Raw genomic sequence first — 14,138 nt, 5'->3', positions numbered from 1 at the left:
TAGGAGTGGTTTTGGGAGTGCTATACCCTCCTGGTGCATTATGCCACTGGACAGGGATCATCTTGGGCACAATCTGCCCTCTACGCTATGTCAGACTGGTGGTCCCCTCAGGCTAGCTCTCTGCCTGGGCTGCTTGGCACAGGACTTGTGGTCATCTCGGGCTCACTCTCTGGGCCCTGCAACCCCTGGCAGGGGTCCTTTTTTCCTGGGCTAGCTCCCCATTAAAAATGTTGTAAAAGTTAAATTTTATTCACCAGATGTAATTTTCGTCTCGGGCTTACTGTTGAATAAGCTTACCTCTTCCAGTTTTTTTTTTTTTTACTGTGGCTGGTCAACTCAACTGTTCTGGTTCAAACTCCTCCCCAAGCTGACTGACTCAAACTGGCTTCTCTCAGCTTCTCTCTGAATTGTGCCTTGGCAAAACTGCTCCTGAATTCCACAAACTCAACTGCACTGACTGTACTGAACTGAACTCCATTCAACTGAACTCAACAGAATTCCCTCTGTCTCCCTCTGCTGCTTTTTAAGTCACCTCCCTTTCCTATCCTTTCTTGTGACTGTTGAGTGTGTCCTATCTCTGGCTTGTTCTGTCAAATCTTTCTCTGATTCGTCACTTTGTCTGCCCCTCAATTAGACATCACTTTCAAACATGGGTGCTTTCTTTTACAAACTAACCTTACCTACATTGTTTGGTATTAAAGGTGTGTGTGCTAAGGGCATGTCTCTATTCCAGCCAGAAGGATTAAAAGTGTGTAGTGTGGATTCTGGCCAGATCAGACAGACCTAGAAGGTCACTGGATGTCCTTGCCAGGGCAACCATGTTGCTGGATTAAAATTCCTTTACAAATGATTTTTTTTAAAAAAAAACTTAACTGTAATCATATGTAAGGTGAAGCCTTTGTGTATGGCTTTAAGTGAAATGTTTCAGCAAAGCTTTTGCTGTATTTGGATGAATCAGTAGAGACTGAGAAATTGTTTTAAGACTGAACCTTGAAGAAATGTTGTCTCCTTGGAAAGTTTGCACTTGGTGCTATGTGAGCGCTTGCAGCTGCACAGACATTGGTCCTAAGGCACTCCTGGCAAACTTGGAGTTCTTACTTTTGATTAAGGCTAGCCATGGTCTAAAGGGACTGAGATTTGTGTGGGTGTCTGCTCTCTCGGGCAGCAAGGGCAAGATAACTTTGGAAGCTGGGACCTTTCCCAGCCCCAATTAACTTTGTATAATGATTGAATAAAAGAAACTGGAGTGAGCTAGTCAGGGTCAGTCTTTTTTTTTTCCCAAGAACTCTGAACCGTTCTGCTCCTTGAGAAAATATTGGCATCTTGGTGAGCTTCTCTCTCTACTGCGGCACCTACAACCAACATCAACCAATAGTTACCTGTTTGATGCTTTATCGGTTTTTCTCCCATCAAGTTTCTCAAACCGCTTCTCATGAACCAGTGAATAGTAAAGAGAACTAAATTTGAATTCTGTACAAAAGCATCTCTAGAACGTGTGCCACAATATACAATTTCTATTTGTTGGTCCTTAAAATCTCTCTCTGATTTTCACAAATTTTTGTCTCACAAGGTTTATATACACTGCCTGTAGCATACAATAAAACAGCATACACATTTTTGGCCTTGTTATTGGTATGAAATATGTTATATGTTAACCTTTACAACATCAGCTTTTAAGACTCAATGCCTTATATCGTCAAGACTTCTAGAAACTTACAGAACAACTGTAAATCTTTGTTGAAAGATTGAGAAACTTCCAGTTTCTTTCCTTCACTTAGTTACAGGAATTTCTTTAAATATTCCAACTAAGTGTGGGAAGATGATTCAGTGGGTAAAAGCACTTGCTATGCACTTATGATCTGAGTTCAGATCCCTGCCACCTATGTAAAAAGCTGGGCATAGCTGTGCACACTTTTAACCCTCGAACTTGGGGGAGACAATTTTATGGCCACCAGCATGGGTTTAAAAGGTGAGCTCCAGCTTTAATGGAAGACCCTGTTTGGTAAATAAGGCAGTCAGGTATGGTGGTGCATGCCTTTAATCCCAGCATGTGGGAGGCAGAGGCAGGCAGAGCTCTGTTAGTTTAAAGCCAGCCTGGTCTACAAAGTGAGTCCAGAATAACCAAGTTAACTCCAGTGACCTGTAACTTTGTTTCAAGTCCCAATAACCTGGCTTCCAAGACTAGTTTATGAAATCAAGGTTATACACTATCTACCAGCAATACTTTTTCTAGCCTACAAGTTCTTTGGGAGTGCAAATTAGAAAGTTAGTTTGAATCTTCATTCCAATGAATTTATCCACAAGTAATCCAAAATGGCAGCAAATTTTAGGACTTTTAGACCCCTTACTCAAGTTACAGTTATATTTACTACATAGAGTGGGAATTCATAGCATTTGATCATTTGTTCAAATATAAGATTTACAAAATCAATAAATTCCATTTTGAGAAGGGTGTTTTGTTAAATTACCAAGTTTTTCAAAACAGGCCTGTCCAGCAAAATTCAATACTTCTCCCCTACTTTATAAACAAAATTTTCTTTGACATGTGTTCATTTCCCATTCACACTCTCCATTTTTAGAATCAAAGGTTCCCTTCTGAAGAGATCATAATTTTAAGGTAAAATGTGGTCCCAGTTCCTGAGTTCCCACTTTCTTTTCACTCCTGACTATGTATAATCTGTGAAACCTGAAGATGATTGTGCAACCTGCCTTCTAATACAGTGAGGGTTATGAGGAAAGAGAGACGCAGACATACATCTCACAGAATGACCTAGCCGTGCTGTAAATTTATTCAGAATTATCATGGGTACACATTCAGTGAGGTTTTTGCCTCATTTCTTAATTTCTTTACAAAGACAACACTATTTATCTTAAAATGAGTAGTTGGACCATTTGGCAAGTGACTTTAAATAAGTTCATTCAGTGTATTATGATCTTCATTAGTAACAATCAGGTTTGTGAAATCTCTTGCAATGGACTGTGGGATGATTTTTTCAGAGTCAGTCCTCTTCTGTCATAAACATGTGAATCTGGTCAAAGTGTTGAGAGCTGCTACAGAGTCGTACTGCTCCCCAATGAGGTCTACCTGACCATGCAATGAGAATCTCAGGAGATGTCTGTCTGTTGAAGTAAGAAGCAAACTCATCATAAGCCACCTCTTTGCCATGGGGGTCTACTGTGGTTTCATTGTAGACTCGTTGATTGTCAGTGGTCTTGGGGATAGGCTTTCATGGAGTCTTATCACCAAGAGCCTCTCTCTTTCTTTTTAATTTTTTTCTTACCTTCCAACTTTTTCTTCTGCTGCTGCTGCTGTTTCCACCTCAAGAACAGCAAGTGTCTCCGCTGTTATCCTGAAGCCCAGAGGGAAGGCGCTGCCTGCAGCCCCATTGCTCGCAAACACACCCTCTAGAGGCTCTTCAGCAGCGCTTTTCTTCTTCAAGCCTCACTTGCAGCCACTGCCACTCTTCTCCCTGGCATTTGCCCCGTTGCTTCTATTCATTTTATTTTATGTCTTTGAATATCTGGTCTGCAGAAATGTGCACCACACATGTACCTATTGGATTCCCTAAAGCTGGTGTTACAGACTGCTGTGAGCCACCAGGTGGGTGCTTGGAATTGAACCTGGGTCCTCTGCAAGAGCAACAAGTGCTCTTAACCATGAAACTGTCTCTGTAGCTCCCTCAGAGACTCTTCCCAGTGGACTAGATCATGTCGAGTTGATCACACGGGATTATGCCATCAGAACTAATGGCCTGAGTCCTGACCAGCGTCACCCTCCTGCTCATAGAAGCCTTTTAAGAAACAGCTTTTAAAATTACATTCACATAATTTTAAAATTTATTTTTATGTTTTGATTTTTCAAGACCAGGTCTCTGTGTAGCCGCTCACTGAGATGCCCTGTCTCTGCCTCCATGGTGCTAGGATTAAAGGTGTGTACCACCAGGCCTGCCTCCTGCTATTTTGTACTTTTTCTGGAGCTCTAGGACTGAGAATTGCCTCTAGAAGGGATAGAGGGAGGAGTCTCTTCTGGAGTTAAGTGGCATAGCTCCTCCATTCAACAGTGTATCCAATGGTGACATTTAAGGGGTCATGGCTGAGAGAAGGGCACTAGCAGAAACACAAGGACAGCCGGGCAGTGGTGGTGCACACCTTTAATCTCAGCACTTGGGAGGCAGAGGCAGGCGAATTTCTGAGTTCGAGGCCAGCCTGGTCTGCAGAGTGAGTTCCAGGACAGCCAGGGCTGCACAGAGAAACCCTGTCTCGAAAAACCAAAAAAAAACAAACAAACAAACAAGCAAACAAAAAACAAACAAACCACAAGGACAGTCAGGATCACATACCCATTCCTGGGCCCATAATGATGTCTGCTTTGGGCTCCTTAGGATGTGGCTATGAATTACTCCCTCATACCCTGCAGGCTCATGTGTGTGAACACTCAGTCCCTGGATGGTGTACCTGTTCTGGGGTTTCTCAAACTTTTAAGAAAGGAGGCATGCTTGGTGGAGGCAGGTCATCATAGCTGGCTTTTGAGGACCACATGATGCCACTTCTGGTCTGAGCTATTCGCCAAGCTTCCCAGATATGAAAGCCAGTACACTCAAGTGCTTGTTATCAAGGTTTAGGCCACTCCCACCACCATGCCTTTCCTGCCACCGTGAACTGAAAACCCCTCCCTCAAGGGTTTCTATCAGATGTCTCATCCTGGCAATGATACAGCTAGTACCCATGATGCAAAGCTAATCCTCACACAAGAGAAGGATTGCAGACCCCTCTTTTGTGTAGCTATTTGCTTCTGACTATAGTATTGCTTCATGGGGCTGGAGAGTAAGCTCAGCACTAAAAGGCACTTGTTGCTCTTACAGAGGACTCAGGACGATCCCCGAATCCACATGGTGATTCACAGCTATCTGTAACTCAAGTTCTATGGCATCTGCCCTCCCGACCTCCTTGGGCACACATGCATGTTACACACACATACATGCAGGCAAACACATAAATCTTTTTTTTTTTTTTAAATCTCTCCTTGGAGAGAGGAGGCTGGGTCATAAGAAATCAGAAAGTTCAGAAAATTACAAATTCATAAGGCCCCTCCCCCAGGCCATCCAATCAGTAAGTTGTTAAGAGAGAGGAGACTTCACTAGAGCTGCCTGTAGGTTGTAACATGGGGGCATGGGGTGGGAACTATCCAGGGATCAGCTAGATTCGGGTGGGATCATTTCTTCAGACTGCCTTTGGTGCCCTATCTGGCTTGAACAGACATCTGTTCACATCATCCCATAAAAAGTCACACAACACCTTCACCTGCATGCAGTGCTGAGGGTCAGGCTGGCCCAGGGCTAGGAACTGTCCGATCAGAAAATAAATTGTCCGATCATAAAACGTATGGGCAGGGATAGCTGATGGTACATGTTTGGCCACTGCCACATTTCTGATGTTCCTGTAACAAGGCTGTACCCGGCAGCCCAAAGAGACATTCAAAATAGGAGAGACTGCCCCAGCCATCAGACTAGGAGACCTGGGCTTAGTGAGGGAAGAATGACTTGGCTTCTCAGGCAGGAAATAACTAAGGGAACCTGAGTATTCTCCTAAGGAAAGTACTTGCTTTGTGTCTGACCTAACATGTTCGGTTGCTTGTGAGACTTAAAACTTGTGGTGGGTGTCTTTCTTCTCTGGAATGGGCTTGAAGTAGTACTGCTGGCCCCTCACCCCACCCCTACCCGAAAACAGGTCCGAGACATAGGTCAACAGAAAGCAAGATTAAATGTCAGGACCTGGAGCACACCTTCATGCTTCCTTCGTCTCTGCTCAGGATCAAGGTCAATGTCTGAGATGATGACAAGGCTAGGGTCCTAAAGGCCCCATGAGGAAGCCAGGCTACGGATGTAGCACCTGCATAGGTGCATGAATACTCCAGACATCTGTGCACAAGTGTGCACAAGCACATGCTCCTACGCACATATGCTCTCTGACAGTCTGTATTTTAAAAACACAATTACCCAAAGTGAGGGTCTGGTACTTCCTAACTCCCCCCACCTGCCCTCCAAGCAAAGTAAAGGCCAGATGTCTCCGAGACCCCTCAAATTATATTTTAAAAGGATTTATTGGCAGTGGGCCTATTTAGGACCTTGGAAGTTTCAAAGACAGGTGGGGACATGGAGAAATTGCATAGGCTATCTCTGAGGCTGGGGGACCAGCTGGGATTGGTGGCACTTGCGGCCCAAGGAGGGTTCAAGATCCAGAATGCACTCTGTAGAGTGAAGAGTGGAAAGTGCACAGAGAGGGGTTCAGGGTGCATGGTGTGGGGTACAGGGTGCAGAATGCATACTGTAGGTATGGTGGTTAAGATTACATTTAGAAATTTAGACTATGCTTGGGAAACCAAAGCAAAATATGCCTCTACGGTGAAAGGCCCTAACTTGTGTGGGCTGTACACTAGCAGTCTACTTCCTCTTTCTCCCAGATACTGAAGAGTATTCTGAAATTGATTGGCCTTGTAAAATTTGCTGTTCTAGCAATTTAGTTGTAAGACTAACTGCTATATCTTCTTTCGTAATTCACCTTGCTTCCTCTGCTCAAAGGATGACTAGGACAACTGCAAGACATATATGTTAAAATGTATGCTCCGGCCTACATGTAAGCAGGCTACATGCATTCTTGTGGGGTTTGCCTTTATAAACTCTAGGCTGATATGGCTAAGGCTTGCAGCTTGGAAGTGATCTCAGTCGCAGACCTGGCCTCAATCTGTCTGGGTGCCAGTATCTAAAATAAAAGGCCTCTTATTAAAATGTATTCAAGGTCACGCCTAATCTCTGAGCGACCCCAGACCCCTAACAGTAGGTAGGGTGAGCGGCCTACGGTGCAGAATGGGCGATAGAGCTCCGGGACAGAGATCGGCTCTCTAGAAAGGGAACTCGCAGACGAAGTAGAGGCGCCGCTCACAGTCATGGTCCCACCAGGAACCGTCGTCTGAGGCCTGGGCCACGCAGTTCTCCAGGACGCCGCCATTGGGCTGATCCGGGCTGAGTGGATGTGATGCCGCACTAGGCTGGGCACCGGACTCCAGGCTCAGTGCGCGGTGCCAGGCGAAGAACGACACGCGCTGGCCGTTCTCGAAAAGGTAGAGCCCCTCCGAGCGCCGGTCGTGCACTCCCAGCCACACCGGCCAGTTGTAGGGGGCGAGGGCAGCGCGTAAGTACCGGCTTAGCGCATCCATTTGCTGCCGGTCCGCAGGCTGCGCTAAGCTCCCACCTCGCACCTTGCACCGCGCCTGCGCCGCCGCCTGTGTCTCGAAGTCTCGCGAGAGCAGGAAGCACTTGTGGCCTAGGCGCAGGCCCTTCAGGCAGCCTGTGTGTAGGGTGAGGCGGAGTCAGAACGTTACGGGTAGGAGGGGGCGAGGCCAAATCTAGGCCTTTAGGTGATCAATGAGGTGGAACCAAGGTTGCAGGAGGCGGGAGAGGGCGGAGCCGGTAGGTAGAGGGAGGAGCCTGAGCCGTCGGGCGGTGCCTAGGGTAGAGGGCGGGTCCAGGTGAAGGAAGGTTATAAGAAGGATGGCCAATGAGATGGAGGCAGGCTTACTGGGGGCGAAGACAAAGAGCGGGAGGCCGGGAGACCAATGAAGCAGAGCCAGGACTGCAGGGGGCGTTGTTATAGCGTTGGGGGCTGAAAAGGGGCGGAGTCAAAGTTAGAAACCTGCGACCAGTGAAGCCAAGACAAGGGTGCTGGGGGCGTGGTTAAAACGACACAGGCCTTTGAGAGGTGGAAAACCATCAGGAGGAGCTAAACCGCTTAGGACAGAGAGGGCGTGGATAGTAGGAGGGATTAGAGCTTCAGTGACCAGTGAGGCCTGGCCAGGCTGTCAGGGGCAGGGCCAATGCTTTTGTGAGTTGAAAAGGGTGGGGCCAAGGGGAGCCTTGTTGGAGCAGTAGTGTCTTAATGAGGTGGAGCCAGGGCCTTCGGGGGCGTGGCCAGGGTGTGGGCGGTTCCAGACTATGGGTGGGGCTTTCCGGGTGTGGCACAGGTTGGAGCAAGGAATGTCTCACCCACCTCAAAATCCAGCTCTAGATATGCCATCACATGTCAGTTCTCTGTGGACCCTCTGGTAGCCTGATACCTGTGGTCTCCAGGTCTTCAGACCTCCCTGAGTCCCCTCCTCCCACCTAGGCCCTCTTGGTGCCACTGAGACTCACCCTCCAAGCGACCGTGCTCCTGCTCAGCAAGGACCTGTACCTCCTTCAGGGCTTGCACTGAGTCGCGGGTATCTCTCGCAGCATCCCGCAGCTGTCGCAGCCCCTGGGTCAGCTCAACCACACGGGTGTCCAAAACGTGCAGACGGATGTGCAATTGGTGTAGGCCTGCATCGAGGCTGGCCAAGCGGCCCACTGTGAAAAGACAGAATACACAAGTGGAGGCACAATCAAGGGTTCTGAGGATATGGGAGGGCACAGCCCTCAGACTCCCAAGAGTGGGATGGATGAGGCAGTCTGTGGGATGTGTGACCATGTCGATGAAGTTCAGTGGTTTGAGCTCTTGACAGGCAGGCACATCGGGGGGACCTTAGGTCTCCCCGATTGTCTGGCCTCCAGGTTGGGTGAGTGATTGACAGACAGGCCATCTTGGCTTCTGAATACTCACAGATGTAAGTGACAGTGTCCTCTGATGTGGGAGAAGGGCTGGGGAAAGGGTTAAGACTAGAAGTAGGTGCTGTGGTGGCTTCCTCTCCCTCTTCTTCCTCTTGAGTCTCCGTGGTTTTCCAGACCTCTTTGCCTTCAGGGTTTTCAGCAAGATTATCCTTATTTCCCACCCCAGTGGGCAGCCCTCGGGCCTCCTGGAGATTCTGAGGCAGAAAATGCATGTCAGTCTCCTTCCTTCTCACCTACCCTCTCAGCTCTTTTCTAAACCCATTGTTCCATCTAAGCCCCATTACTTTTCTTTGCCCATCTGAACCCTTCATCCCAAGCCCACAGTGCCCCTCCAACACTCACCTTCAACATCAGTGACTCCCGCTCTCGCTCCTCCTCCAGGGCACCTCCCCAGCCCCCCTCCCACTCCCTCCCAGGACCTCGGGCTCCATGGCCAAAACTCAAAAGTTGAGGGACCACTACGGCCCCCAAGAGCCAGGCTGCCTGCATCCAGCTGGACTTCCCAGCACCCAAACTAGTAGAGATCAGAATGCCTGAGGTAGGACTGGGGTATAGAACTATCGAGTGTCCCAGTCTGGTGGGCAGATCACTAGCCCCTTGGACCTTCTCTCTACCAGGCTTTCTATTCTGCCTCCCCTCCTGATCTGCTCTGTCTCAACTTTTGGTCTCCTCAGCTTCTCTTGGTTTGTCTGCCCGCCCCTCTTGGCTTCCAGGAGGCTCTGCCTCTGTGGCCGGAAACCTCCAACGTTCCAAAGCCTGATCCCGCCTTGTGTCTCCCCACACCCACCCCTTTCCACTTTCCAGACCTCTGCTTCTGTCCTCTTTCCTCGTTTTTTGCAAGTACAAGCACTTAGATGGATAAAAAGAAGGTGGAGAAAGTTCTCCAGGGCATCCTTGGTGGGCCTCAGCCTTGGTCCAGGAACCTTTTCAGAACAAAGCAGGCTATGATAGGATGCCAGCTTTTGACTCTGTTTGCTTCTCTCTGTCCCTGCCATTCCTGAGGAGGGGGCATACTGCAGAGTATGCTAAAGTTGTAATTATCCTGTGGTCATCACTGACCACAGCCTAATGAAGGGGACTCCTCTACCATTCTCCGGCTCCAGGGCTCTCCCAACCCCCACCCAGATGGCCTATCCTGGCCCTACCAGCCTTTGTGTGTGCCTGCTTGTGGGGGTATGTGTGAACAGCATGCATGTGTGCGGCTTGAAAGGTGTAACTCCAAGATTCTCCTGCAGGCTAGGCCCCCTGAGCAGGCTGATGCTGGGGTGGGAGGGGGTGGGAGCGGGCCCAGTGGTTCCCCCATCAAGGGAAGAGAAGGGGTTAACAGAGCAAGTATCTTCAGGATGTATACTAGCCAAGCACTGGGCTGTGAGCAGAGAACCTTCTGCAAGCTGCCTCATCTCAGTCTGGACCACTGCAGTGGCCTCTCCTTGCTCTCCTTCCTTCAACAGAGCCCCTCCAATCTGGGCTGCTTGCCTGCCGCAGCCAGAGCAATCCTTCCAAACCATAAATCAGATCACATTACTCCCCACGCCCCTGCCTCCTCACCTTCCCATCAGAAGCAGGAGAGAAGCCAAACCCCCCTCCCCCGGCCTCGGTCCTCAGTGCAGCCTGCAGGGCTGGGGCCTGGGAGAGAATGTTTTCTGCAGTCTCACCTCATCTCCCCACACCTTCCATCTCCACCGTATCCTTCCTAGCTTTTCCTTCTTCTGAAGACTCTTCCTTTCCTCAGATCTTTCTAATTACTGAAGCCTCAGCTCTGACCACCACATGAAATGCTTTCCCAAAATGCCCCCTTTCCTTCTAGGTATGATCCAACCAGTATGGCCTTGTTCATCTACATCTGGCTACTTCTGCATCCCCAAATCAGAACAGGGCTTCCTAGTACCTAGTAGGTGCTCAGTTAAGTTGATGAGTAAGACCAATGTCATAGCAGCTCGGTAAAAGGCCTTAAAGTCAGATTTTTGTCTTTAGGCTGCACCGGAGTTCTCAAGGTGCTGAGGGCAGTGGAGGGTTCCAACGCCAGGGACGTAGAAGGCCAGGCCTTACCCACACCATGCGGGGCTCACGAGTCCTGCAGAGCTTGTCCAGCAGGTCCTGCCAATTCATGAACCACAGATCTAGGGGCCAGGCTCTTCGAGGAAAAAGCAAAGAAGCTCAGACAGAAGATGTGGCAGCCCTGTGGAGGTCATGGGTGTGGCATCATGTAGCCAGGTCGCTGGCTCCAAGCAGGTACCTCATGTCTGCCCTCTGTAGGGAGAGCCCCATGAGGGGCCTTGTAAAGAAACACACCAGTTTTCAAGAAAGCCTAGCACGCAGAGGGCAGAGTGACCTTGGGCAGCCAACTGGCTTCCTCGGAGCCTCTCAGATGCTCATATGTAGCACAGAGGTTTCTCATCAGAAGCTGGAGACCTCCATATAATGCAGAAGAGCCGTGTAAACTGTAGAATGCTTCATAGCCACTCAGTGTTTGTGCCAACACCAGCAGCTGTTCTCCATGGATGCAGCTGCTCAGCACCTGGGTGGGTGCATCAAGATGAGGGCCTCTCTGAGCTGGGTACCAACTCGAGCTTATCCCAGGATGCCTCAGAAAGCCTGCAGCTGGAGACGAACCCAAAAGCTACCTAGAACTACCCTCTGTAGGAGCTGGTATTCCCTAGTGGCCCTGGGGATGCTGCTGGGCAAAGTGGAACTCATGGCTGACAAGGACTGAAAGGTGCTGAATGAACCTGCCTTCCTCTGTGAATGTACCAGGTAGGAGAGGGCTAACTACCTGCACATAATTAGTTTTGTGTGCCCATGAGTGTGAAATTGGGGGGCGATATAGCATGAGGTATACATCTTCAGGTATGTTCTCTGAAACACCATAGCAGGCCTGTGGAGAAGATGGAGACAGGCTCTGTGTTCTTCACCCTTGATGCCACCTCTTTATAGCTGGGTGACCTGGGTGAAATTACTTAGCCTTTCTGTGTGCTTTGACAGGAAAGAAGTCCCTGAACCTGGCACCTAGCACATACTCAAGGATAGCTGGGGGAGGGGTGCTGTGGGCAGGCTCTACAGTCAAATAGGCGTACACACCTCTGATAGATAGTGGAGAGGGTGAGCTTGCTCGGACAGCACACATGTCTGTCTATCCTTGCTTATGGTGGGCAGATCTATGCATGCAATTGGAGTATGGTGTAGGTAGATCTTGCCGGGTGCTGTCGATATGCTGTGGCACAGGGGGGTGACACTGTGCATGAAGCTGGGTGTGTTTCTCTGGTCATGTGTACTGGGCAAGCATGCCTTAAGGAGTAGGCAACCGTGGGTGTGCTTGGTTTACAGGACCAGCTTGGAGGAATGGGTATGTGCTTCAGGTACTTCCATGTACGTGGACTTATATGGAAAGTTGGGCGGGCGCCCCCTTCTGTGTGTACGGGGGCAAAGGTACACACATTCGGGGGTACAGACCGGAATCTGTAACCTACAGTATTCAATTTGGGAATATGCAGACTCTACAAATACAGAAATACATGTGTAGAAAGGGTGGGGAGCGATCTGGAGGAGGGGTTCCCCTAGGAAGAGCAGGATCCCATTTGTATACATGGGGGCAAGCAGGGGTGGAGCCTGGGTTTGGGGATGGGGCAGTGGAGATGAAGGGTGAAGGAGGGAGAGGGGAGGGGGTGGAGCCGCGTTTGGGGGGAGAATGGGCGAGGTTTGGGGGCTCAGGGAGGGGCGATATCTCTCTGCGGGCTCCCGGAGGGAGGGGAGAGGGCGGAGGGAGGGGAGGGAGGGAGGGAGAGAGAGGAGAGAGAGGAGAGAGAGGGAGAGAGAGAGAGAGGGAGAGACAGCGAGTGCGAGAGAGCGAGCCGGGTGGCAGTGGAGGCGCTGAGCAGGAGCAGGCGGCGGCGCGGCGGCCCCTGGCAGAGGAGGAGGCAGAGCCGGAGGGAGCCGCAGCGCCCGTAGCCCGGCCAGACCCCAGCCCCGGGGCGGACAAGGAGGGGCTCGCGGGCGCCGCAGAAAGGGGGGCGCGCTGCGGATGGCCGGGCCCGGCCCGCGGGGGGGGTGAGGTCCGCGGCCCCCCCGCCCTCCCCCCGGCCCTCGCCCGCCCCCTCCCCGGCCCGCTCGCCCTCCGGGGCGGTGGGGCATGGCCTGAGGGTCCCCCATATTCGGGGGGGGGGGGGGGGGGGGGGGGGGGGGAGGGGCCGCGGGCGCCGCCGACCGGGACTCAGCAGCCCCGCCAGGCAGGTAAGGGCACGGGCACTACAGGGAGGTTCTGGGGTAGGGTGCAACTGCGAGAACTGGGGTTGCGGGAGAGGGCGGAGGCGCCCCGGATGTCCTTGGCCTGGCGCCGGCTCTGGCCTGGGTGTACATTTAGGGTGTGTGAATGGGGGGTGAGTGTGTGGAAGGTAGCGTGGCCACTACGGGTGACATCAAATTGGGTTGCAACCCGGTCCCGAGTGCCCGTCCCAGATCGTATCCTTGCTAGGAGGGTGTGCCCCATCCCCCACGTGCTGCGCCCCCTTAGCCGTACTGGTCTCCCAGGCTCTCCGGGGCCACGACTGGGTCCTGGTCCCCGCCTCCCAACCCGGCTCGGCCACTCCCCCGCCTCGCCCACCCCAGCACACCTGGGCCCCTCCCCTAGGTCACCCTGGTCCCCAACCACTCCAACCCAGGGTCTGAACCAGAGCCTCCTCTGACGCCTGGACCCGGCGCCCCTTCCCGGCGTCTGTAGTTCCTTCCCACCTGCGTCTTGCGTGCCCACCGCGCCTCAGGTTTCTTCTCCGCAGGCCGGCGCGCCCCCTCCCAGCTCCCTCTCCCGACCCGGGGCTATTCTTTCACCAACCTCCCTGCTCCCGCCTTCCTCCACCTCCATTCATTCTTCCAGGGCCCGGCTCCTGGCCACGCCAGCCGTCCCCTGTCCCCCCACAGCCTCTCAAGGCACCCCCTCTCTCCCCTTCGCCACCCCCCCCTCGCCGATTCCTCAGCCCGTCTCGGTACCAGCTGCGTGCCAGCTATTCTTAGCCGCCGAGCTTTTGATTCATGCCGCCCCGGCGGAGTGTGCCCGCTCCCTCCCTCGAGGCCGGAGGGGGAGGGGCCCCGAGCTGTCCTGGGTGTTGGGGCAGTGGAACCCGCTCTATGGGAGACTCGGCCTTTGCTGACCTTTTATCCCACCTGCCACCCCATTCCTGCAGAGCTGGGGCATGAGGGGATGTCAGCCAGGGTCAGCCGAGGGGGAGTGGCTAAGGTCACACTGCCAGGCGGGATGTGGTGTAAGGCGGTCAACAAACTGAGCTGGAGGCCCGGGTCTCCTCCTGAGCCCAGCGGGTTGAACCACAAGGCAGGGTACCTGGGATGGGGTGCTTCAGAGCTCAGTCCCCGCGAGGGGGAGGGTTCCTCAGCCCGCGGTTAGACGCCTGCTCGCCTACAGTTCTTGGAACTCTCTTCCTTAAACATTTCGTCTTTCCTTCCCCAACCCTCCCTCCCCCCAGCCCATCCCCACTCCCCCAAAGTCAGCAG

At 51.8% G+C, this 14,138-nt stretch overlaps 2 protein-coding genes and 1 pseudogene across 3 annotated transcripts in view; 1 reads left to right on the top strand and 2 right to left on the bottom strand.

Moving 5' to 3' along the window:
* Window positions 1-2,520: 2,520 nt before the first annotated feature.
* LOC114637594 lies at window positions 2,521-3,499 on the bottom strand (annotated as a pseudogene).
* Window positions 3,500-6,081: 2,582 nt separating this feature from the next.
* Window positions 6,082-9,321, bottom strand: Clec11a (C-type lectin domain containing 11A). 2 transcript variants are annotated; one of them, XM_028785799.1, is made up of 4 exons: window positions 8,982-9,321; window positions 8,632-8,833; window positions 8,187-8,378; window positions 6,082-7,344 (listed from the first exon to the last, which is right to left on the bottom strand). In XM_028785799.1, the coding sequence occupies exons 1-4, from the start codon at window positions 9,126-9,128 to the stop codon at window positions 6,899-6,901; spliced, it is 987 nt and encodes a 328-aa protein (XP_028641632.1). In that variant the 5' UTR covers window positions 9,129-9,321; the 3' UTR covers window positions 6,082-6,898. The 2 variants fall into 2 exon arrangements, with proteins under 2 accessions (XP_028641632.1, XP_028641633.1); XM_028785800.1 differs by lacking the exon at window positions 6,082-7,344 and adding an exon at window positions 7,385-7,659 and having other exon boundaries at window positions 8,982-9,282.
* Window positions 9,322-12,828: 3,507 nt separating this feature from the next.
* Shank1 (SH3 and multiple ankyrin repeat domains 1) overlaps window positions 12,829-14,138 on the top strand; it is a 48,635-nt gene continuing 47,325 nt past the window's right edge. Inside the window, exon 1 of the mRNA XM_028785801.1 lies at window positions 12,829-12,866. The gene's annotated coding sequence lies outside the window, so the exon portion shown is untranslated. The remainder of the gene's footprint in view (window positions 12,867-14,138) is intronic.

This window comes from Grammomys surdaster, unplaced genomic scaffold (assembly GCF_004785775.1).
Source record: "Grammomys surdaster isolate TR1022 unplaced genomic scaffold, NIH_TR_1.0 125349, whole genome shotgun sequence".
NCBI lineage: Eukaryota > Metazoa > Chordata > Mammalia > Rodentia > Muridae > Grammomys > Grammomys surdaster.
This window is presented reverse-complemented; position numbering and strand designations above follow the sequence as displayed.